General features: G+C 40.2%; 1 protein-coding gene across 3 annotated transcripts in view; it reads left to right on the top strand.

Annotated features, from left to right (window-relative positions):
* The window catches only part of ZNF451 (zinc finger protein 451), a 37,118-nt gene extending 14,172 nt beyond the window's left edge, over positions 1-22,946 (top strand). For all 3 annotated transcript variants that reach the window (XM_065681474.1, XM_065681475.1, XM_065681476.1), the window contains exons 9-15: positions 1,865-2,012; positions 2,566-4,208; positions 5,121-5,255; positions 9,190-9,320; positions 10,240-10,426; positions 19,485-19,559; positions 21,806-22,946. In XM_065681474.1, coding sequence (XP_065537546.1) covers positions 1,865-2,012; positions 2,566-4,208; positions 5,121-5,255; positions 9,190-9,320; positions 10,240-10,426; positions 19,485-19,559; positions 21,806-21,858 — 2,372 coding nt within the window. In that variant the 3' untranslated portion in view covers positions 21,859-22,946. The remainder of the gene's footprint in view (positions 1-1,864; positions 2,013-2,565; positions 4,209-5,120; positions 5,256-9,189; positions 9,321-10,239; positions 10,427-19,484; positions 19,560-21,805) is intronic.
* The last annotated feature ends 516 nt before the right edge of the window (positions 22,947-23,462 follow it).

The raw sequence follows: 23,462 nt of genomic DNA, 5'->3' as shown, positions 1-23,462 counted from the left end.
TAATGAGAAGCAGACCTTCCTTTACTTCCATGCTGTCAGGTCTCTCATATATGCTTCTCATCCTCCAGTGACTCTGTACAACTGCTGTCCTAAATAAGTTTACATTTAGCATATTTATAGGAATTCAGACCGAAACACATAAATTTCTTTCTCAGTTTCAGTCAGGCAGGTTGTGATGTTCCTTCCCCTTACTGTACTGTCTGAAGTCTGGAGGCTATTTTTCTTGTAGTTGTCTTTGGCGTTCCTGATGGAAAAGATCTGTGAATGTTTCTTGTCCATATAATTGCAAATTTATCCTGCTTAGTTGGAACATCGCTGCTGGTCTGATGCCTTGCACTGGCTGCATTGCTGCTGAAAACTAAAATACAAGTTATGTTGTGAGCTGGTAAAATCCTGAACTGTAGAATCATAGAATAGTTAGGGTTGGAAAGGACCTTAAGATCATCTAGTTCCAACACCCCTGCCATGGGCAGGGACACCCCACACTAAACCATTTCACCCAAGGCTCTGAACACTGCCGGGGATGGAGCATTCAAAACTTCCTTGGGCTACCTGTTCCAGTGCCTCACTGCCCTCACAGTAAAGAACTTCTTCCTGATATCTAACCTAAACTTCCCCTGTTCAAGTTTAAACCCATTAACTCTTGTCTTGTCACTACAGTCCCTGATGAAGACACCCTTTCTGTCATCCTTTTAGGCCCCCTTCAGATACTGGAAGGCTGCTATGAGGTTTCCACACAGCCTTCTCTTCTCCAGGCTGAGAACCATACTTGCTAGATTCCACAGAAGATACCTGTCTGATGGTGGTCTTACTGACCATCATAACTATACTGACTTCTTTAGCTTTGACATAAGCAATAGTCATTAAAGCATTTACTTTAATGTTAGGTAGACAAATGAGATACAGATGGTGTTGACTTTTTATTCAAGAAGCTACCACATTGTACATAGTGTAGCTTTCAGGATAAGCCTACATAGCCAGAAGGATTAGTATAGTTATTTCTCATCTTCATAACTATTTATTCTGCTTCTGCTCTCCCACTGAGTGTCTGCAGGAAGTGTACAGTAAATACAGGCTTTGAGGGAACCTTCCTGCAGGTCAAGTCAGTACTGGCATTTTCATGGAAGTGACAGTCAGCTGCACAGTACTTTTATTCTCAAATAGATTATTAACTCTGAGTGTGCTGACCATAGATGCCTTTAAAACTGGGTCTCTTCCACTAGAAAACTTCTTACACTGCTGATACCTGGAGGTAGACAGGGAGTATGTACTGGGAACAACAGGAAGTCCTGCACCTAAAAATTTGAGGAGAATTAATACTGAGGATGGGAAAGAGAGATGATCAGAGTATGTGGGAACTTGTTAAATGAATTGCATATTTTTTTTTCTTTTTAAACACACTATGGCTTTAAACAAAAGCATGTGTAGTAAGAGTAGACAGATGGTGATAGAGGGGAAGATGGTCAATAAGAACCTTCTTGAGAGCGAGATCTGACCTGACCTAGAAGGAGGAGTAGGTAAGTAATGTCAGTCATTAAGTATGGAAAAAGCAAGATGCAAATTCAGATATGAAATTTACAGAAGAATTTAAAGAAGCAATGCAGTTTTTACTTTAAGCTTCTATTGCACAATTACTGTGATTCAGCTAACCCATGGTAGCTTGCTTTCTGAACCCTGTGACAAATGGGTTCCTGTGTAACCTGCTCTAGGTGGCTCTGCCTTCGCAGGGGGTTTGGACTAGATGATCTCCAGTGGTCCTTTCCAACCCTAATGATTCTGTGTTTAACTGTGTCATCTGAGAGCTGAAATGCTGTGAAAGAGCTCTTTAACATGTGGTTGCACTTCCTGCCATTCCATATTATAGGTGAAAAGAAGGCTGGCCTTCCTCTACCTTTCCCATCCTATGCAAAGAACCTTCTGATATCTCTGTGCAAAGAGGTCCCCTTCCAAGTGAAGTGTATATCCTGCCACCAGACACTACGCTCACATATGGAATTAACAGCTCATTTCAGGTTTGTGAGAGACAGCTATCTTCATAATGTGAATATCCATAGATAGGTAGACATGTTCTTAGTGCTGCTAGTGGATTTCAGGGCATCTAGCACCATATGAATTTGACTTCCTGAGTAAGCCATCAAAGAACTGTCCCCTTTCCATGTCTTTTGCCTGCTTCATCCCACACAATTCACTGCAGAATGCTCATGTCTGTATCCTTTTTGTTTCTTTCTGTAACAGAACAACAGAACTTGGTCTCTGTTCCACTAAATTGGCAGTTTGTAAATTGGCAGTGTTAGATTTCTAAAATGTATTGAGTCAACAACATAAGCATCAATCTAAGTGCTAGTTTTGGAAATCAGCACCTAATTCTCTTCAAAGTGCAGAGACTAGATAGGTATTGCATGTTTTTCTTGGCAGGCTAGTAGGCGAGTTAAAGTATAAAGAGGGCATTATTCCATGCAATAATTGCTGCAGCTACTAGGTAATATGTCAGAGTACATCTGAAAGTTTTTAAATGTTTCATTGTAGGTTATTTCATAACCTCTTTTTTTTTTTAACCCATTCTAGAACACACTGTTATAATTCTGGGCCTGTGGCACTCTCAAAGAGGAGCATCTCCCAAGTTGCAGAGATCTTTAAAACAGAAGGTTACTGTGAGAACTGCGATAAACTCTTTGCCAGTCAGGATCAGATCACCCAGCATAAGAAAACCACTCAGCATAACGTTAAAGCTGTTACTACAATGGCAGAGTCCATCTTGATGTTCTGTCATATCAATGGAAAAAATAGAAATCAGTCTAATTTGTGGCATGCTGTGGATCGGTCACGACCACTGCTTAAAAGACACTTGACTTCTGATGAGTCTACTAGTGAGACGGGCTCTACCGCTTCAAAACGGAAGAGCGGTTTGGAAGATGAAAATGAACGTCATGTAGCAAAGCAAAGTCAAAGTAGTGCCCGCAAAGTAAAAGTCTGGTTTTGTGAGTGCCTTCGAAAGTTTTTTACAGAAGAATCAGTAGAAAATCACATTTTATCAGCAAATAGGATCTGTCACAAGTGTGCTGTGTGTGGAAAGCTTGCTGAAAATTCAAGCATTATCCGCCTGCATATGAGTCGATTCCATGGGGGAGCACACTTGACTAATTTTCTTCTCTGGTGTAGAGCATGCTCTGTAGATGTCAGAGAAGAGGATATTATGGGACACGTGACTGAATTTCATGGTGGACATAGTTACTATTATGAGCAAGAAGCTCCAGAAGATGAACCTATGCCATCAGCTTCTGACTCAGCATGCGTTTCTGCACATGAAAGGAAAGACATTCCTAGTCCTATAGAACTCTCCCCTGAAAAAAGCCCTGTTCTGGGAAAATGGCAATGCTGCATTTGTGAGGAGATGTTTGAATCTGAAGAAAGTGTTAAACAACATTGCATGTCCTTAGAAAGCCATTCATTTCACAGATACTGCTGTGGCTTATGCAGAAATTACTTCCGTAAAGAAGTAACGCTACTGCGACACTTCCAAGAGCATCATAACCAGGAGATACAGACTAAATTCTTCTGTGGCCTTTGTGGTAATGTCTTCTTTGACACAGAAGAAGAATTTCTAATCCATTATGGGGAGATTCATAGCATGGACTATACATTTGTGCCTGAGCAGGTGGAAGTATCAATAAAAAAAGAGGAGGACTTCCTCCCAGTAGAAAAAGGAGACCGTTTAACCTGTGGTTGCAGAGCAACTTACATCTCCAAAAGAAACAGGGAGAATGATTATAAGAATTGTCAGAAAGCCATGCTGCAGAAAGGCAACTTGTGGTTTCGATGCTGCGCTTGTTCTGCAACTGCACAGGATTCTGCTGATTTGAACAGTCATCTCAACACTCACACATTAAAGAAACGTAGAGAAAAGATGTTTGTTGTTAGATGTGCTGCATGCAACAAAAACTTTGATGATCTTCAGGGCGCACATCAGCACTATCACGTGAAACACTGTTTCTTGCAGAAACCTGATCTATCAAGTCTTGCAACCGAATTTGATAATGCAGTATTCCAGTTCACAGCAAGTGGGGCTTGTGTGGACAGGAAACCTCACCAACTAAAATTTCAGGCGTCTCCATCCAAGACTTGGGAAAGACCACAGTTGTCTTCTCAGCAGGGACAAATCCAGAACGAAGAAAGTGAGAGCTCTACATGCTCTGAAGAACCTGAGGAAGGTCTGTACATTTGGGTTTTTCTTAATATCGTCTTAAGCATGCTCCCTTTCAATGTCAGTATAAGTATGTAGCATACCGTTTGCCTACATCCAGCCTATAAATCAGCTCAGAATTTAATATTTATTATTTCTCAATTTTGAATTCTCAGTATTTGAGTTTGCAGAACTTGGACTTAACAGTTCATTGCTATATGCTATATGTATGAAGGCTTTAAAAAAAGACAAAAAGTAGGCAGATATGAGGACCCTGGGACCGAAACATTCAATTTTCAAGTTAGTTGGGAACATAATTTGGTGTTTAAAGGAAGAGGACAACCCAGGACCCCAAATAGAGATCTAACTCCTAGAAATGTATAAGCAGTCTGTAATACAGACACATTCAAGAGGAACTTGCCACCTCTGTACGTATAAGTCTTTGAGCCTGGTAGCACTTCCTGTGTGGGCAGTCCTATTATAAGATCATTGTCTCAGTTTCATTAGCTTACCAAATAAGAATTTCAGCTAAGAATTTATATTCTTGGCACATATTAGGGTTTTTTTTTTTTTTGCCTTAAGCATGCAAATATATATATATATTTTTTTTTTTAAGTTAATGTCAGAGACTTGCCATAGTCAGAGGTGCATAGTGGAATATTAAATGGACTACTAAAATGTCTCTGTGCAAGACAACAGCTTTCTGTGCCTGCCAGAAAACTATGCAGCTCTACACCATCAAATAGCTAGATTCTAGTTTATTTTGTCTGATCTGTGTTTTATTAAGTTCAGTTGATTCTAAAACCATGCAATTACCAAACAGGATCATGTTTTGTAACTTTTAGCTTGTAGAACAGTTGAATATATGAATTTGCAAAAGCATATCATAAGTTGAAGTATGTTGATTGACCACAAAGTCATCCTTTTTATCCCACTGAAGATGATGAACTTCCTGATCTTGACTACCTGAGCACCATGACTCACATTGTGTTAGTGGATCTGGACAACTGGGGAAGCTTATTCACGCAGCTGCCAGCTAACCTGAACCAAGGGACATTTATCTGGGGCTTTCAAGGTAAAAAGTGGTTGAAGGAAATAGGAAGATGAGATTAACAAGTCCACACAAAGGAGAGATTCTTTGAGAGAATGAAGAACAGGAGCAAGCAGCCACTAGGGCCCCTTTAGTTACTGTGTCACAGGCACCATGTAATAGAAATATTCTTAAGTTTTCTAACTCAATCTTAACCTCCTCTGTTCTTACTATTCCTTGTAGCATGTTGTTCCACAATTGCTGAATGCTTTAGGAGCCTTTCTGTCTTCCCTGTTGAACTTAGGCAGCATCATACTAGCTTTTCATCATTATCAGGACAGCCATAATACTCAGAGGCTATTTTCTTTCAGATTTCCAAGTCCTTGTCATAATGTTATTTTTATTTTTAGTTCCAAAAGGCATGATTTTACATTTTTTAATTCTGTTTTGTCTCTGGCTTGCTCCTTAAGAATGTCCCTGGTCATCCTACACATTAACAGGTATATCTCACATCTGGAAGATACCAGAAATGGTACTGGGTGATGAATTCACATTCTTATGGGTTTGGAAGAAAAAATTTTGCTATCAATAGCATCCCTCTAATCTGATACTTTTCCTTACCTGACTTGTCAACCTCGTGCTTTTTCTACTGGTTTTCTCTGCGTCTGCCTTTGTAATTATTTCGTCTGTGGTACATTGAATACTTCAGTAAAGTCTAGGTAAGGGATAGTTTCAAAATATATATTGCCTGAGACATAAGCATCATCTTAACAGACTTGCAGGAGTTGTCAGGTATGTTTTATGCTTAGTAAACCCTATTGCACTGCACCACTTCTTTACTTAATGTTCTTGATTATCTCCTCCTTTCAAAGATAACCAAGACCATCCTGAAAACTGAGAGTTTTCATGCTGCAGAGCCTGGACAGAAAGGCCTGTTGATGCCTGAATCACCCCACACACACCCCCGCCCACTTAGAAACAGGCATTCCAGTTAGCTGATGAAGGCAGAGCGAGTGTGTCTGTAAATGTCAAGTACAAGTTATTCAATGAGCTGTGCTCCTGGACCTGTAGTCTACTGCGTGGTTGTTAGGAGTTCTGGGGACCAATCCTCTGGTCTTTTGTGTTAAAGCGGGTTATGCTCCTGAGTGTTGTGTTCTGCTCAGACATTACCTGTATTGTCATTACCTAGCTTTTGGCCTATCTGCACAGTAACAGTATTCTTGTGCATGCACACAAAGCCGCCGAAAAGACTGATCTTGAGGGGTTAGATTATACCAAGTAATTCTGGATTTCTGCTTCATCCTTGCTGCCTGGCTGCTCCATTTATTTATATTCTCTTTTCTATATGGCTGAAAAACCTGTTGTTTTGTTCTTCTCTCTTGTAAGGCTTTGCCCAACTTGACTTCTAGTAAAATTTCACTTCACCTCTGCACTCCTTGACTTCTAAGCCTCTTGTGATTTGAGATTTGGGTTAGTTTTTAGTTGATTTGGTTTTTGTTCCTACAGTTACTGAATCCACTTGGCCTGGGAAAAATATTTTTTCCTTTTTCTACAGATAAGTAACTATTAGGAATCTGTCTTGAAGAAATGTCAAGCCTGTTTGACACCTGAAGGCCAAAGCTACTTTGGATTTTATAGAGAACTATTTAGTAAAGGGTAATTTTACACAGTTATGTCAAACTTTCCCCACTTGAATTCAGACACTTGCTTTCAGTCATACTTTATTAGTCTATCTAAGTTACTCAAAACTGGTTTGTCATTAACTGATCTAAGTTTGTTTATTACGACACAATCTTCTGTGCTGTTACTATTTTCCAAGGCTAAAATGCTCTGTTTTGATTTAGAAAAAAATTGATTGAACCCAGGAATGTCTGAACTGTGTTGTTGTCAGAAATGTCTCTTCTCTGACCTGTCTGAGAAAGAGAAATAACCCATAGTATGGTCTTACTGCTACTAATCTGTTGTTAGGAACCTCTATTAATACGACAATCTTACGCTGTGTGCTAGTCAAGACTGTGTTCAGGGATATTCCAAACCCAGGCACCTGCTGGCAGAGCACAGCCCATGTCAGTGCCACTCCATTTCTTGCAGGAGTTGAAATTTCTTCAGCAGGGCTGCTGCATGTAGGCTGCCTTGTGGGAATCGCCCCTGGAGCACTTGAACTGAGAAACCCATAATGAAGAGTTAATGGTGATTAAAATGGGCCATATTCACATCAGAGAATACCTGAGCGGTTTATTAGTGTCAAGTGTATTGTTACAGAGCCTAGGTAAACTAAGGCTCCCAGACACATCTGGATTTATTGTTATAGGTGCCTTCTCATAGTAGTGGTTTACAGTGTTACTTGATGCATGCTATTCTTGTTTTCAGGCTGTGACAATACAGTGACATCCCTGTCTTTTTCTGATTCACCCACCCCCCCACTCCCCCCCCCCCCGGCATTTCGCAAACAACATTTCTGGTTGTATTTTTGTATGATGCATTTGGATTATTTCTGTTATTCCTATTGCTAACACAGGCTTACCTTTGCTTTAAGTTCCTCCATTGTATTCCCCAGGCTCTGTATGGTTTCTGTTCTCAGATACCATGTCGCTCACCCATTTGTGGTATAGTCTGACAGTTCTGTCGCTGTTTTCAGCTGTCCTGGTCAAATGTCTATGTTGTACATTTATGCTGCCAAAAGCTAGGGCTTGTGATTGCAAGTCTCCCAGATAGCAGTGGCAAAGGCTGTCACAACAGATGATAATGACTTGTAAAAAGCATTTTTCTCATGGAGGGATATCCCTAAATTATTACTGTGTAGTCTGTAACTAAATCTTTGAGATCATTTTTGTTACCCTCTTATAGCCATTAAGCTGAAAAGGTAGGGGAACAAGAGAAATCTAATGGAGATTGCTTCTACATCTTTGTCAGACTGGCAGTGGGCAGGTTGGGAAACACAGTGTTCTGCAGCCTCTTGAGCTTTAGTTCCACAGGTGCTCACATGAAGTGTGATCAGTGACTGCTTCCACCTTCCATTCAAAATCCTTTCTCACATCCAGCCATTCTATCATCTGGCAGATACAGCACTTTTTCCTCCCTGCTGCAGACCCATTATTTCTTAGCAATTGGGAATGTTATGAAATTCTTATTCACTCTCTTCAAATTGTCCTTCCATTTGTTTGTCTCCTGTTTTCACCTCTTTTCTTGAGAGACTTGCTGCTCCTTTCCTTTCCCTTGCAACCTGTTACAGCCTGGTATTTTTATCTGTAGCAGGCCTTTTACTTGGCTCATCTCTGTTATCCAGCTGTTTTCTCAGCCAGTAATTACATGTTTTCAGATGCCATTGAGAAAATTGCCATGCTTATTTTTTTCCCCAGTTGCAGCTTCATTTTGCTTATCTCTGACTGCACCAAGTGTTTGTTAGGACTCTAACATTTGTTTCAGCTGTTGCTCCAGTTCTTGGATTCTTAAACAGTTCTGACATGTGATGTGTCAAGCAGTTCAGTCTGTTGAAAAGAAACTTGGGCATTACACTAGTACAGGATTCCCTTAGAGAAACATTTCTGTTACTTGTACTGTATTAGCAGAGCTCCTCTGCTTCTGCATGTTAACTGTAACTGTGCTTGTAACTGGGGAAAAAAGTGTATCCTGTGTCTAAAAGCACATAATGTCTAGAAGATAAGTTTTTTGGGATTAGAAATAAAATTCATACAAAATTGAATGAGAGGCTAGCTACTTTTTCCTTCTTTGTTTTCTAACCCAAGAATAAGGGTTCTTCGGGGATTTTGGTTATGTGTTTATCTTTCACATTGAAAATACTGATTTCAAAGCAAGATTTATCTTCGCTTTTGACTTACATTCTTGGTTGATGGGGCATTTCTGTTTGGGTTTTTTTGGGGGGAAGGGGATGTTGGGGTTCTTCTAGTTGGGTTTTGTTTTGTGGTTTGGGGTGTTGGTTGGTTTGTTTGATTTTTATTTATTTTTCTTCACTGTTTAGGAGGCTACAGCAACTGGAAACCTCCAGTGCATTGCAAAGTTTACAATTACCTTAAGAGGATTGGGTGTTTCTTCCTTCATCCACGTTGCGGTACCAGAAGGGAAGCAGCAGACTTTGCTATCTGTGTCCATGTAAGTTAGTGCATGCTTGCTTTATTGTTGTACTTCTATACCCAGAGAAGAGGGGCAAGTGATATGTGTTATTGCTGTTAAGTACTAATTACTAAATGACTGCAGAGGACTCCTATGTCTGCTACACAGAATAATAAACCTGTTAATGAATTGAATGCAGACAGCCTGTTGAGAAATGATTTACCTTTTTTTTCTTTCCTTAGGAATAAAACTTAGCCCAAGTAGGACATCAGTTTGTTGTGGAGTGGAAGGAGGCTGATTAGGGAATGAAGAATAACCCCCCCCCCCCCCCCCCCCCAAATCTTACAGTTTCAGAGAAATGTACCTCCTTGCCTCTCTCTTCAAGTAGCCCAAATCTAGAGCCATTTTTCAGATGGGTTGGATGGGTGCCAGTTTCAAAGACCCTGCTGGGCTAAAAGAGGACACTGCCTCTGTTAAGTAGACCTAAGGCTTTGACCGGGTTGGGAGTGGTGCAGGTGAAGGACAGGAATCTGGGATGCCGTGGAGTTCTTAATATAGTGAATATCAGTTAGATAAAAGTATTTGAGAATGTAACTATATGTTTTGCAACAGTGTTTGTATATTACGTTACACTTTTTGCATAATTCTTAAAATGCACTGCGCAGGTGGTTTATGTGGAGCTGATTCTGAAATGCTTCTCTCTAGGAACTTGTTCCATATTCCATCTGTACTGTTCTGCTAGCCATTTCCTGTATCTACTGTCATATGTGTAGAATAAATGCAGTGTCAAGCTATTGAAATGCCTTTCACAGTGGTATAATGTGCATTGAACCATAAAAGTGGAGGTAAATTGCTGTAGAAAGCTTTCCTATGAAGATGTGTCTTACAAAAAGCTCACCAAACCCCACAAGATAAACACATGATCTCAGTTCAGCGCTTGTCATTTGTTTCCATATAGGCTGGTCGTCTGGATGAGCACCTGCCCAAGCAAATTCCTTTCACTATTCTTTCTGGAGACAAAAGCTTCCTGGAACTAGAAACTCAATTTAAGATGACTCAGCGGCCAGCTCGCATCCTAAATCCCCACCATATTGAGGGAGACAAGATGTATGCCTTGCTAAACAGCATTTCTGATACCACAAAAGGTAGAAAGTAAACATTAAACACAATCTTTCCAGTTGGTAGCTCTTTCCAATAAAAGACTAGAACGTTTCGTGTTGTAACACAAGCTGTTGCTTTGATTCGTGTATTGTCCTGGTATTTCAATGAAGTAGAGATCAGAAAAACAATTTTCTTGGGGCAAGCTTTGAAACCAGGCTTAATTAAGCATTTTTGTTCAACATAATGACTGTCCTTGCTTTATTCTTTATTATAGCAGGACACAAACTGTTGTTTCAGCCTGAAAACTCCTTTCTAGTAAACGGAAGCTGTTTAGTGCACTCTTGTGTGCATATTTGTCAATTTGTACTCAAATCTGCTTTGTTTGGTTTGTTCTGGGTCTGAAACAAATGTGACCCTGCTAAAAAGCATTGTTATTTCCCAAAATATTTTTACCTGTTTTAACTCTGATTGTCCTCTTAGCTACTTGCAGTCACTTGATCAGTGTCTTCACTGGCACGTGGCTCATTTTGGAGGTAAAACATCAATGAAAACTTTTATGTTTCCTGGAATGCCACATTCTAATTTATGGCATGCTACAATGATCACAGTGGTTTTACATAGGATAATCAAAGAGGTTTGAGCTAGCTCATTTTCATGCAAAGGATACTAGAGCTGAGATGAGTTTTAATAATGCTCAGTATTTTAAAACACCTTGAAGTAAAGGTTTCCTAGAAAACAACCTGGCATTTCTCTGTAGACACACTGCTTTTCCTGGTCTCTTGTGGTTTTGGGGGCTTTAAATTGGGTTTAAAGCATGTTACAGAAGGTTGAATTGGCCCTAAGCTGCTTTCACAAAAATACACTGCTAGTCTTGACTCAGGTGTATGAGAGCTATCATATGGTGCTGCTGTCCTACCAGGAAGACTGGAGTGGAGTGCTAGCGCTGAAAGGTGAATTGACATCAATCAGTTAAAGTGGAAAAGATAGAATAGTTAAATGGTTTCCTGAGGGGGTGGGGGGGGGAAGATCGGGGGGGGGGGGGGGGGTGCTGGAATTGATTTATCTGCTTCTGGTACAGAAAAGATGCTGATAGTGTTTTCTGGTCACCCCAATCATTCGCTGGTCTAGATTTTTCAGCTGCATTATGGAGATGTGATTCCCAGCCAGAAGCAGCCATACCAGTAAAATTTCTTGGCATAGTGAATTACAGAACTGTAACTTCCACTAGTGCAGTTCATTTTGCTCAAGGGGAAAGATGACTTTTCTCTGTAGTTATCCATAAAGTTACACATAGAATTATTGCATTCCCACTATGAATGTCTTCTTTGTAGAGCATATTGAAATTCCTAGATTGATAGATCTCTTTGAATGTAATTATCACTATAATTGTATATTAATGTGGGAGGCTGGTTTTGCTTCAGGAACTTTGCGTATTTTCAGAAGGAAGAGTTGGAAGAGAGATGGAACTTGCAAGCAGTCAATTTAAGTCAATTTAGCTGCAAGTCACTTTAGCTATAGGGGCTTCCTTTCTTGTACAGTTTGTTGTGTGATTTGATGGTACCAGATGGTGAGGAGAGGGGGATGACTCTTTTGCTATGCAAGGGTACTCCAGCTCCCTACCTGGTAGTTTGCCAATATAGCTTTATTTGCCAGGGTACACTGGCTCAGAAGTGATGACTTTGGTCTGTTTTCTGTGTATAATGTATACTCCAGTAATTATTTTTATATTGGTTTTGCTTTCAGAAGATTCCTAATTTAACCCGTCTTTTGATGTCCTTTACTATGTTAATATTTAATTTACTGTTAGAGTGATGGGCACTGCTGGGAGGCCCCAGAACTTGAGTTGCTGTTGGGCATCCCACTTAAGTTATGCATGGGGTTGTTATTAAAAATAATACTTTGAGTTGGAAAGTGATGGAATTGTGTATGAGTCCCTTGGTTGTTGGCATTCCCTGGCAAATTGTAAGGAACAGACCTGTCTTGAGCCATCCTTGACACTTCTCCAGTCAGTGTCAACAGGGGGAGACCCAACAGTAAGAGCTGCCTTTGTCCTCTTCCTGTATTAAACCAGGATGTTAGAAAATTCAGTTTTGCTAATAGGCCTATGGTTGCTGTGTAGTGGGATGATGTTACCAAAAGCCTGTGAAGTTTTCAAGAGAGAAAGCTGCCACATAAGACACACTTCACTGTGTGGTTCAGCAGCACCAGCAAGCATTTGCAAGTCTTGGTGTGGCAAGACCGGTATTGGAGGTCTGAGATGGAAGGTGCAGTGTATCACAGGCTGCTTTAGCCTGTTGTCCTGTTACAGAAATGCAGCTGAATATAAGGAAATATAAATAAGATTTGCTTGCTTTGTAACTTTCTCAAGCCTAAGGCTGTTATTCTGGGAGAAGAAATAAGGGAGAAACGGTTACAACAGAGAATTGTGTTGAAAAATATAAGGCAGTTGTCGGTATTGGATGAGCTGCAAAATAAAAAGCTATTCCCCTGAATCGCCTTCACTGAGCTGTCCTTAGCTTGTGAGCAGCTGGGCTGTGTTTGGATTGTGGCACTATCTGGAGCTTACACCTTGTGAACCATTTTACTGTGTCAGAGAACTGCTGTGGGAAGAGTGGTAAATGCATTAATTTTAGAATAAATAGATACAGTTCCTGCATATGCTGCAATAGGTTATCAACTGTATGTTATCTTAGGAGACCATTGGCTGTAGTGGATGCATGAATTTCCTTTGAGGTATGAAAAGAGTAGGCAAGATATTTATTCTTATTTGCTCTCTTCTGCTGCTAAACCTGAGTTCATAAATACAAGGTTTTTTATGTTGAAAGCACAACACATGATGGGAGATACATGCATGTTAATCAAGTGGCTTGAGAAGGGTAGAAGAGTTTTCAATGTGTCCTTTTGTAATTCCTTTGCAAAGAAGAGTTTGTAGCATGCAGGAAAACACCATTATTCCCTCATGTCTTTGCACTTGATATCTAGTAATGACAGTACTGCTACAGCTTATACTTTAAATAAGTGCTGGATGATGTTGAGGGCAAAGCTGATGGTAGGTTGTGGGGCATCAGACTGATCCTGACAGAGACAGGAATGCCACAACTTCTTGATTCACAAGAGTGATTTTTGTGTAAGTTGGTGGTTTTAGCTTAGCTGTATTTCTCGCATTCATATTCAAATGGCATCCTTTAATGGCTGAGCTCTTAAGTAAAACAGACTTTTTTTAATAATAAAAGGACCAAATTTTTTTTAGTATTTCTTCTCCTTTCTTTTAGAGCCATGTCGTCTCATGAGACTGACAAAATCAGTGGTGTAGTGGTGTACTGTGTTGTCTGGAAAACAACCAACTACACCTCTTTCACTCACTGTCCTGTGAAGTTTGTTTCCACTGTGCTCAAGTGGAGTTGTCAGCCTGCATCTTCAATCTGCTTCTGTTGCCTGAAGTGTTTAAATATTACTGAATGCAGCTTCTATTAGAGTTCATATTTGAAAGAGCAGTATTTTAGTTCATCTCAATGAATGTTGCTAGGCTTCCCAGCTCCCACTGTCCCCAAAACCTTTTGGTCTACACACAACCAACAAAGGAATTTAAGAGAAGTTGAAGGATTAATTTACAGAAGACACTGAGAATAATTGCTAGCCTTCTCAGTAGTCAAGTTTTTGTGGGTGTCGAGGTCCAATATGAATACCACATCTGACCATATGGTGACCACAGCCTATCGCAGTAGGGAGAGATAGGAAGGTCACCTTTGAGTTGTAACCTTGTGTTTAGCTACAACAGGAAGCTATTACTGGCTTTGGTATGTCAGTGGCATCTCTTGTGTGCATCTTTGAATATATGTATATGCCCTAGGAGAAAACAGTGTATTAAGAACTAAGATAATGAGTCTGGACAAGAATTGTAGCCAAGTGGATGAACTCGAAAGACCGCCCCCACACAGATCACACAAAAAAAAATCTTCAAGGTTTAATTTAATTTGGATATGAATTTGAGAGGTGTCTAAGATGAAGCTTAAATGAAAGTCTGACCATCATGATATTCATGGTATTGGCTTGAATGAACAGGTGAGTGAGCATCTGTACAGAGAGATGCATACAGTGAAGCTTTAGTTTGCCTGGAGGAAGACAGGTCTTGTGTATTTGTGACCACTCAGCAGGGAGTAGCTGTACTTGCATTTACAGATGATGTTACCTAAATGAAGAAACAGGAGATTAGAGCAGTAAGTATTGAGGAGAAGTATGTAAGAAGGATCCTACTGGGACTGTTGAAGAAGGAATAAAGGAAAGGATTCTGAAAGCCATGAACAGTATTTTAAAGGCAGTATGATCACACATACTGAATGTGATTGCTACTGGAGGTAAGGATGCAGTACTGACCTTGAGATTTTGGCTAAGTAGTTACTAGGATCCTGAATGAGGTAACTCTAATGGTGTCCTTAAGGTAAAGTAGAACTAAAACTTCAGGAATCAGCTGTAAAAGGAAAAGATCCAATGGCTGGAGAGACGGTGAGTTAAGTGTGATATTAACGTACATTGGGATGGGAAGGAGGCAGATGAGATTGGGAGTTACTGAAAAGGAGAGTTGTAGGAGAGAGAAGTGATGACGTGACAGCACACTGAAGTATGTAGTCAGGTCTTAAGAACTTGCATGGCAGGGAAGAGAACTAAGGCTGGGGAAGGGAAATCCAGTCTAGTGAGACAGAGGAACTGGTAAACCTGATGGAAATTAAGGGGATGGTGGTGACCTGGGGGGCTGCAAGAACAGTCTCAGATGTAGGTGGGGAATTACACTGAGCCATTTGGGCAGCTAATCCAAATTCAAGCTGTGGCGCTTTGATGTCGGGGCAGCGGGTGGCGCTTGCGTGCTGTTAAAAGTTTACCAGCCTCTTGCCAGAGCCGGTTTCTGACAGACTCATGAAAAGTCAAAAGATCACTATATTTACTCCCATCTATAGGGTTAATCTTTCTGATCTGAGTTGTATGTTCATGCAGAATTTGTTTTCCTATTTTCTTTTTCTTGTTCCTCCAGCAGGAATTTGGCAATATGGGAGGACAGTAGTGAGCAGGAGGATTTCTTTGAGAGAATATGCACAGTCAGAGTTTCTTAGCTGTTGTTTATTTAACAAAATGTACCAGAGAAGAGGCCATATCTTAAGCTTTCTTGGTGGAGAAATGGCAATTGCTTTTTCTCTGACCCCAGAGAGAGGAGTTGGGAGCTACATAATGTGCTGAGCATTTTAACAAGAGAGACAGAAAATATCCAATTTCTCCAAATTAAACATCCTTATTTAGGCTTCATCATCAGAAGATGCCAGCAGTACCAGCAGTATATGCTGATGAAGTGTGGGCTGGATGAGGAAGCTGTGAGGTGGATTGAAAACTTGCTGAATGGCCAGAACATGGTGGTCAGTGGCATGAAGCCCAGCTGGAGGCCAGTAACCAGCTGTGTACCCCAGGGGTCAGTACTGGGTCTGGTGCTGTTTAACATCTTCACTGATGGCCTAAATGGTGGGGCAGCATGTACCCGCAGCAGGTTTGCTGAGGACACAAGCCTGAGTGGCAGCTCATACACCAAAGGATTGTGCTGCCATCCAGAAGAACCTTGACAGGGGAGAAATTGGATAACAGGAACCTCATGAAGTTCAACAAGGAGAAGTGTGGAGTCTTGCACCCAGAAAGGAACAACCTCAGGCACCAGAGGTCAACCAGCTGGAAAACAGCTTTGCAGAAAGGGGCCTGGGGGTCCTGGTGGACACCAAGTTGACCAGGAGCCAACAATGTGCTCTCCTGGCTGAAAGTTTAAGTACCCTGAGCTGCACTAGGAGGACTGCTGCCAGCAGGTGGGAGGGGTTGGTCTTTTCCCTCTTCTCAGCACTGGTATGACCACAGCTGACAAGTTCTGAGCTGCCCAGTACAGAGTCTGTTTGACAGTATTAATAAACAGTCTGGACATACTCCTAGGCAGCTGGCTGTAGGTGATCCTGCTTGAGCAGGGGGCTGGACAAAAGACTTCCGGAGGTCGCTGCCAACCTCAGCAATTCTGTGGTACTTGCATAGAGTATGTTCTTAACTGTTATCTATGATCTCCTTGAGAGCAGAGTTCAGTTGCAGGGTACAGGCACACCGAGTAACATTAGATCTAGCACAGTGACCTGTCCCATGTGGAAAAGCAGCCTGGTTTCAAGTCTTCTGACTTGATAATGCATCTGTTCCATCAGTTGGCTTTTCCTTCTCTTCAGATGACAAGTGCTGAGTTCCACACTAATAGTTCCTGCAGTCTGGCCCCTAAAGAGAGCTGATTCCTTATTTGTTGGAGCATTTCTGCCTAGGAATTTTGCCTGCAGACAGTTTTTCTTCTGTTACAGTCTTATTCCTGATTCCCATACAGCCATATCAGAACATCTTGAAATTCTCATCTTTACTGCTTTTGTGCCTTTAGTCTTTGCTTTGTGTAGGTTTGGGGAGTAGGGAGGTGAGAGACGGGGTGTGGGGGGGGAAACACTGAGGACAAGCATAACCATGCTTTTAGCTTTGGGTAAGGAAAGTCTCAGTGTAATTTAAGATACTGACAAGCCTTAGTGTGAAAAGCTCCTAAATAAGATTTAGCGCTTTCTTAGCCACTCAGATTTCAGAGAATTCAGTGACTGCCTTCATGGGAAGTTGAATGTGCATTAATATAATTGGGTAGAGGGGAGAGAAGTCTTGCAAATAATGACCAGTGAAGGCAGATTGTAGCTCATGAGACTTTTAACATGCTTCATAAACACATTTGACTCCAAGCTGATTTTTCCACCCCCCCTCAAACTAACAGAAAATCATCAGTATTAATTGTATTCAAGTTTCATAGTTTCTGGCAGTGGAATGGTGGTGTCTTCAGCTATGCTTTAAGCAAAGCTGCTCTCTGTGATGTTATAATTCTCAGGCAGTATTTAGTTACTGCATATCAGGTGCAGTGATAAATCATGAGCCAGGCAGCTTGGTTTTGAAATGTTTAAGTGTTTTGCATGCCAGTTTGCATATACGTCTGTTCCAATATTAATGTGCACCCCATGTTATTACAGGGGTGTAATTAAGGTGGTGTGACTAGCAAAACATTTTGGTAAGATGAGGCCTGCATTAATACATGCGATGAATCCTGAACTTTCTTAATGAACTTTGATAGTAATTCTATCTACAAACCCCGTTTCAGCATTCATAACTGTCCCAATTGACAGGAAAGTCAGCTTAGCTGCTGATCTGCTGCATTCTGAAAAATGAGCCTCAAGTTAGCCTGTTGCCTGGGTTGGGGAAGCCAGGAGTGAGGAAATGCTGTCTCCCAACAGCGGGTCAGTGGGTTGCCATCATGGCTGCTTCTGTGGTGAATGTTCACTGACTATGACCAGTTCCAGGAATGCTGACTTCCTGAGTTCGTATCTGAAAGACAGTCCTGGATTTCTGACTGTTCCTACCCTTTGCTGTTTAACCATCTATGCACGATGCCAACCAGAATAATACTGCCTTCTGTCAAGTTGCCTTGAAAAACAAACCTTCAGAAAAGTGTGGGTTTGTTTGAAATGGTAGCAAACTAGAGACCGTTTTGTATGATTCCTTCCTGCTCCTGCTGCAAACTCAATTCTTCCATTATGCTTCTGCTAAGAAATGAGTTAAAGAGAGATTGCCCCAGCTGTTATACCTCTAAACGGGTACAAAACTTTTTAGAGCAGTATGGGATGTCTTCCAGGATGGAAGATTAAAAGGAGGGTTAATAAGGGATAAGCTAGTTGTGCAAAGCCTTTTCTTTGCACTTTCCTTCCTTTTTAGAAGTGATTGTAATGACCCTTTTTTGGTGTTTTGTGGATTTTTATTTCTTTTGTTTTGGAATCTGGTGTAAAAAATAGTATCTCTTCTGCCAAGACATAGTAGGCAGCTGCATAAAGAATTCACAGCCAACCTTCCAAGTTACTGGAGAATGACCATTTTAACTGCACTGTATATCCACCTATTTCTGACATCCCTGTGGGCTCCTGATCTCTATTTGATACAGGCTGTTGGAGTTTGTATTCCTGGAATTGGGAAAGTCAGCAACGTTGCTGTTCTAAGAAGATGTATGTGTCAAGGATTTTAAAACAAGTTTTAGCAAGTGTACCTGTCGCTCTGAATACCTAACTTGGGTCATTTAAAATGCACAAGTCACACGGTAAATTAGATGTCCATATTGAAATGTTCTTTGCTTTGTTCTAAATCTAATCAGAAGCACGCTGGTGTACTAATAAATGTTATGACTTTAAGGGAAGCGCTTCTGTTGGTATGACTGTAGGAGACGTAGTTGATTGCGAATACTGGAAGACCTCATTACAGAGACCATCTCCCAAAATAGCAATAGCCTGTAGCAGGAGAATGAATACATGATGTGACTCATTGACTTGTTTTTATTTTTTAACCTGTAGTTTACTGAGACTGTTTAAAGCAAACAGAAAAAGCACCTTAGGTACACCGATCCCTGCCAGACACTTCCAAATAGAGCTGTCATTCTGGAGTCTTATGAAGAGCATTAAGAAAGGGAAAGGTGGTGGGGTTTTGCTTGGGCTTAGCTATGATGAATTAGCAGATTAAACTAAATGTATTGACTTTTTTCTTCTGTGAGACTTGAACAACATCTGCTGAATTACACTACTCAGTTGAGTTGCAACAACAAAATACAGCTAAGATCATGTGTAGGCAGAGACACTATAGCACTTCCTCCCATAATTAAATCCTTGGTACACTTTGTAGAAAGTAATGTCTTTTTTTAACTATTACAAAAAAGCAAATGCAGCAGACAGTAACAATAGCTCATACACTTATTATTTCTTGTTACCACTTTAAAATCATATACAATTGTAGCAGTCTGCCTTTAGATTTTAGGTAGAAAAAGAAGGTAGCTGAAAAACTGTCTCTTGAGTTACTGTCTTAAACTACCACTGTAACGTGTTTTTATCTTGATTTTCAGACCATGATAAGTGTACTTCTTCAAATGCAGCCTACAGTGTTGGTACAGTAAGAGAAGTGCAAGAGTGGACTGTTACCTTTTTTTTTTTACTGTTATTAGAAACAATGTGTAATTTATGCTTCATTTGTGCACTTAAGGTTCAGATAGCGAAGAGGATGAAAATCTCAAGCTAACAATGAAGAGGAGCTTAGAAGAAGCAAATGAACAGGCAGGTCTGTCAATTTTTACTTTTCTGTGTTCAGGGGTGCTGTTAATTATGGAACATGCAGAAACAAGAATACAGTCAGTCTTATGGCAGGGGACCTCTTAGGAATAGTCTCTAAAACATGCTGGGAGATCCTGAGCAGTCAAGAACAGTGAGTTATAAATATAAAAAATAATAATTTCCTAACCTCAGAAGTGGGCCACAGACTCAAAATTGATTTTTTATTGGTGCACCACAGGGTATTGTTCAATTAGAGACTTGTCTGAGCTCACTTTGTACCAGTTTAATGTTACTTGACTCAGAACAGAATCACTGACTAAATAGTTGAACTTCTGAATAAGTAGTTCAGAATTAGGTAGTATATCTCAACAAAGCACTCTTGTCTCCTAAAGAGCTGCAGATTTATGCACAAGTTTGAATCAGCAGCACAGCTGTCTGCTCACATCGTATCTTGCCTTATTTGAAATTGTTTTCATGCTTTTGCTGTTGTGCTTAGTGGTAGTTCATACAACATAGTCATTAATTTTTGGTTACAGACTACAGTGCACTTTGAAAATAATCTATTGTTCTGAGGCTTGACTCTGCTCTTCTACCTGATGGAAATAAAATTATCTAAAGAAAAAAAGCAATAAAGAATTCATACAGGATCAAGATAAAACTGATATCTGAATCTTACATTCCCAGAGTATATTCAGTTATACATTTACTAGCTGTTATTAAAACATACTGATCTACAGTACTGAAAGTCTGCTGTGCGCAGGTACCCCTAGCACAGGGTATTGGCATCAGGTAGAGCTGTGGTATTTGGACATCCGAGTTCTGATGCAGTGCTAAAGGCATCTGACCTTATGAAGCAGCCTGGCTTCAGCTGCATTCACTGCATGGTTAGTGGCATTTCTATTACAGGGTAAGAGGAAATGAGGAGGCAAAATCAACCCCAGAAAGGGGTAAGCAGGAAAAAAACACTAGCAACTTCTGGAGGAGGAGAAAGCAAAAAGCAAGTATAGGAGGTGGAAAAAGCTCCTTCAGCAGCTCTAGGGAGTAGAGGACAATGTGGGTATTGCTGTGGAGGTAACTGCATGCCATGAGCAGCAGAGTCACAGTTTGAATCTTATGCTTGATTCTTGCACATGCTCAGTGGCTAACTGACAAAATATTTTAATTGAGCGGTTGTCTGCAGGTGCCTTTCTGCTTTGTTTTGGTTTCAAGATTTCTTTTTTGCTTCTGTGACCATGTAATACTTCCCTTTCAGAAACCAGTATCCCTTTTTATCAGTAGTACTAGATTTACACTGAAGTCCAGGTGAACAAATACAGGTCTGCTGCCATGACAGAGCGTTCATTGGTACTCTTTGTTCCAAATCTAGGTCCTGGATAAAACAGCCCAGCAGTAATTAAAGCTTTAATATCTGTTATGTTAATATATATAATTACTGTTTCTTCTGTTGTAAAGACAGCTTTTCTAATGGGATGTGCTTATATCCTCCTAAAGCAGAAGACTAATAATTCAAGAGTGACACTGTGTCTGAAAGCTGTCTCAATTTTTCCATTTACACCATTGGTATTAATATTTACTGTACATATAAGCCTTAGGATATTTAAATCTCAAACACCAAACAATTTAGTGCCCAAAACAACCAAAATGTAATGCAGAAACCAAGTGTCTTTTTTAATATTACGAAAGGTATTTAAGAGAGGTTAACCTAAGTCAGATGAGTGCAATGCGCATGCACACACACACACTATTAAAAATGTTACAGCCCTGATCTAGACTATTCCACTGCTTATATCTGGCCTTCCTAGCAAGAGTGACAACAATGGTGCCAACTTAGAGTGTAGATACAGGAATATCTATTGATAAGGACCTGGAATGAAAATACTGAAGCCTCTCTGCTTGGTTGGTGTTTTTGTTTTAATACTTTATTTTTCTTGGTGGGTACATACGGGTTCTAATCTTGGTATTATTTTGATCAGTAAATATGTAGTTGCATTATACTCTTAAATTAATCATTGGGCTGCCCCTAATGAATACAGTGGAAGGTCGTAGAGGTTGTTCCTGTATTTTCAAGTGCTGAAAAGACTGCATAAGACAGGAGGAGGGAAAATACTTTCATTCCGTTTGTTTTTTGCAGTCTCCTGACACTGCTGCACAAGTTGGCAACTCTTGCCTTATGTAGTAATATTAATGTAGTTGTGTTTATAACTATTTATTGACCATAGTTTGAGATTATATTTGGGCTTTGTATTTATACAGAGCAAGATGCAGAATTGGAAGAAGCTATCAGGAGGAGCCTTGAGGAAATGTAAATGAAGATACTTCAGTGCACTAACACCACGTCATCAGAGCTGCTTACCGAAATGGAAACACGTTCATCTATTTACAAAGGTCCAGAAATACCACTTCAAAACACATCTGTATCTTGCATCGTTACATTTATAGTCTGGTGTCCCCTGTCATGCTGATGAACAGCTGGAGTTTATGGATATCTGCTGCAATATATTGTGTATGATAAAAATAATTTTTTAAGTTTTTGCATATTCTGTTTCCAATGGGAGATAACCAAGTCTCTTTGGTCTAGCTGTATAAGTTGTTGCCTAATTAGTAGGCTGGTCTTACCAGGTATTTTAGGTATTCAGTTGTTCTTTTTTGTTTAAATTGGTTCTTGTATCTAACGTTTCTGTCACAAAATGTCATTGTCTTTACATTTTCCTGTGGTCTTTGCAACAGATAAAAATAGTAAACTCCAATTATCTCAGATTTGCCTAGCTAATCTTGTTATAAAGAGAAGCTTAGATCCCAGGTTTATAAATTGAACACATGGCCTAACTCTTGCCTGTGGCCAGTCTCACCTCGTGGACCGTAATTTTGCCTATGTCCTCTTTGTTATAAATGCCAGATGCAGGACCACAGGCTGTACAGTTAGCTTGTTACCTTTATTTTTATAAATGTATCTGTTTTTTTCAGTAGTAGCATGGTAGAGTGCTGGATTTGGTGGGTTAAAGTTTGCGAGGTTCTGTGCCTCTCCCTGATGTGAGGACGGAACAACTTTTTAACAGAACAGAAGCTAAATAAACTTTCTGGTTTCTGTTTGGAACAGATGTGAGAGAATTTAAGCTGATATAAAATTATATACTGTCATTTTAGGTCCCTTCTGTTCATGAAGAGGTGGCCTTGGATAAATGAATGTAAATGTGTTAATTATTTTTGTACTGTCCTTAGTTTAAGGTGCACAATTATTTGTGTTTTAAAACTGTTATCTGTCACCTTTCTCAGTTCCTTTGTTTAAAAATACCTATGCAAGCTGTCCAGCTTTACCAGGCTATTGTACTTCAGTTAGTGACTGCTGTCAATCAGTAAGAAATCTCAATGTAATAAAATGCCAGCTTGATTATTATTGCTCATCAGCCTGTGAGTTTGCTTCTAACTGCTGTAATTCTAAATATTTATTACACAAACAAGTACTACTTGTGGAGAGTACGATAAGGGCAAGGATAGATTTTTCTCTCTCGATCCAAAGGCAGAATAGCTACAGCTGTGTGTCATCACGGTTGGAAAAGCTGCAAGACTGGCACTGCTTTATTTCCAGTCATGATTCTGATATAATTGCCATTTCTGAAACAAGCAGAATTAATGAAGAATCTAATGAGTTACATCAATGTTTTTTAGCAATCATACAGTAGAAAACAGTTTGAAGGCTTCCAGTACCTTCGACTCTGACACCTCTTGATGTTTTGCCCTTGTGCCTGCTGCTTACTTTCCCACTGCAAGTCTCAGATTCGTTGCACCCCTGTTCAAGTCTGGGTGTGAGCTTCATAATGTTGCTGAGGAAGCACTATTCAGGAAGGTTTTGAGTTGCCTGTAGCTACTGACTCAAGCAAAATCAGTTCCAGATTTTCCAACACCAAGTTCT

The sequence above is a fragment of the Lathamus discolor genome, chromosome 5 (genome assembly GCF_037157495.1).
Source record: "Lathamus discolor isolate bLatDis1 chromosome 5, bLatDis1.hap1, whole genome shotgun sequence".
NCBI lineage: Eukaryota > Metazoa > Chordata > Aves > Psittaciformes > Psittacidae > Lathamus > Lathamus discolor.
The sequence above is the reverse complement of the archived record's forward strand: the minus strand, read 5'-3'. Positions and strand labels throughout refer to the sequence as shown.